The following is a 2,090-nucleotide window of genomic DNA, read 5'->3' on the forward strand; positions in this document are numbered from 1 at the left end:
TAATTGAAAAGAAATAGTTTGCAAACTCTAATCATCGATCACTGGTTACAAAATATTTTTTACCTGCTTCACGACTGTCGTAACATGCAAGTGTGTCTCCACCATACATACATGATGAAGAGACTGCTGATTTACAGCATAACACTTAGTAAAGAAGAAAATGTTTATTTCATTCTTGAGTAAACTTACCTCTTTGTTTTGGGAAAATGTGGTCAGGATGCTGTAAAATAAATTAAAAGTGAATTAGGTAATTACTGTAACATACAAACTTTAGCAAAAATTTAAAAAATATTAAATAAGATACTACCTTCATTACTGGCCGGGCTCGCTTCTCAAACAAACCACTTGGAAAAAGGTAAACAATAGCTCTCTGGAAATATATACAAAAGTTAATTAGCAACTCATTAAAATAAGTTAACATTAAAACTAACAGTTACTATAAGCTTACTGTGTGCCACACACTGAACTAAGATTTTCATAGGCATTATCTCATTTCATAATTTTTTAAATGGGATAATAAAATTACTACCCTCAATTATGGATCGAAGAGCCTTGGTGGAGCACGGTTAAGTGCTCAGCTGCTAACTACAAGGTCTGCAGTTCAAACCCACCAGCCGCTCTGTGGGAGAAAGATGTGGCAGTTTGCCCCTGTAAAGATCACAGCCTTGAAAACCCTACGGAGCAGTTCTACTCTGTCCTATAAGGTTGCTATGAGTCAGAATTGACTCGAAGGCAACAGGTTTGGGGTTTTTTGACATTATGAATCGAACTGTATCCCCCCAAAAGATATACTAAAACCCTAACTCCCAAACAGGTTTTTGAAGATGTTATCAGTTAAGTTAAAATGAGGTCATACTGAAGTAGTGTGGGCCCTAATCCAATCTGAATAGTGCCCTTATAGGAGGAGAAACACAGAGAGAAACAGGGAAAACAGCCATGTGAAGATGGAGGTAGAGACTTCGAGTGATCCATCTATAGGCCAAAGAATGCCAAGGATCGTCAGCTATTACCAGAAACTAGGAGACAGGCATGGATCACATACTCCCTCAGAGCCCTCAGAAGAAACAAACATGGCCAACACCATGATTTCCAACTCCTAGCCTCCAGAACTGTGAGACAATAAACGTCTGTTCTTACAAGCCACCCAATTTGTGGTATTCTGTTACAGCAGCCCTCAGAAACTAATACATATCCCCAAAAAAGACGAAAGAAATTGTAACTATGAAACTGGTTATTGACCATTTTCAAGTGTCAGTTTCAAACATGCCACTCCTTGAATGTGATACCACAAATGACAGCTCTTTTTTCTTGGCTGTTGTTGTTAAGGAAAACTAGAGGTGTTTCTATACAACTTCTGTGGTTTTGTGTTCAGGAGCAATCATTTAACCCAAAGGACAGGATACTGAAAAGAACAGGCTCTAAGTCTCAGCTACTATGACACCCCTGATGTTTTCAGATGCTCTTTGGGCTTTTCCCAGAAGTTGTAGGAGATTTTTAAACTACCCTCTTTTCAAACAAGTTCTCTTAAGCATCTGTGTCTCAGTGGGGATGCTACTGGCATTTTTAGAGTGACAACTCTCTTGTAGACAACCTTCCCCCATACTATAGGTCATTTAACATAGATGGTCCTTTTCCAAAATATGCCAGAAATACCCCTAAATCCTTTTCCTTGTGATAAATTTCACACCACACATATTTCCAAATGCTCCTTACACCCTAGAGAGTAGTACTGGCCTCCCATGCCCTTGAGAACAACTGCTTAAGTCATTACAGTGTCTTCTTCAATACCTCTCCTCACCATTTAAAAAGCACATTTTCATCCTTGCTAAGTAGTGTCAGATGAGCAGTCCGTAACCTTGAATCCTGGCACCCTATATGAACTCTAAATGAACTGGTAGCTCATTAAAACACAGAGCTGCTACTTTAGAGACCTTTTCTCAAGACACAGCCTTCTCTACCGACCCATACAGTAAACGGGCTGCACCAGATTCTGCCTTGAAAGGAGGGGCTTATAATTTTGGGAGTAAATTCAATTATAGTAGGGGGCCCAGTTGTGGCTCTGGGTCAAACTGCTCTCTCTCATCCTCTCA

The 2,090-nt window shown here is 39.6% G+C and overlaps 1 protein-coding gene across 1 annotated transcript in view; it reads right to left on the reverse strand.

Moving 5' to 3' along the window:
- The window catches only part of MRPS9 (mitochondrial ribosomal protein S9), a 62,034-nt gene that overhangs the window by 32,302 nt on the left and 27,642 nt on the right, over nt 1–2,090 (reverse strand). The window contains exons 3-4 of the mRNA XM_012555745.2: nt 308–370; nt 190–220 (exon numbers count right to left, since the gene is read on the reverse strand). Coding sequence (XP_012411199.1) covers nt 190–220; nt 308–370 — 94 coding nt within the window. The remainder of the gene's footprint in view (nt 1–189; nt 221–307; nt 371–2,090) is intronic.

This window comes from Trichechus manatus, unplaced genomic scaffold (genome assembly GCF_000243295.1).
Source record: "Trichechus manatus latirostris isolate Lorelei unplaced genomic scaffold, TriManLat1.0 scaffold00004, whole genome shotgun sequence".
In the NCBI taxonomy this organism is placed as follows: Eukaryota; Metazoa; Chordata; class Mammalia; order Sirenia; family Trichechidae; genus Trichechus; species Trichechus manatus.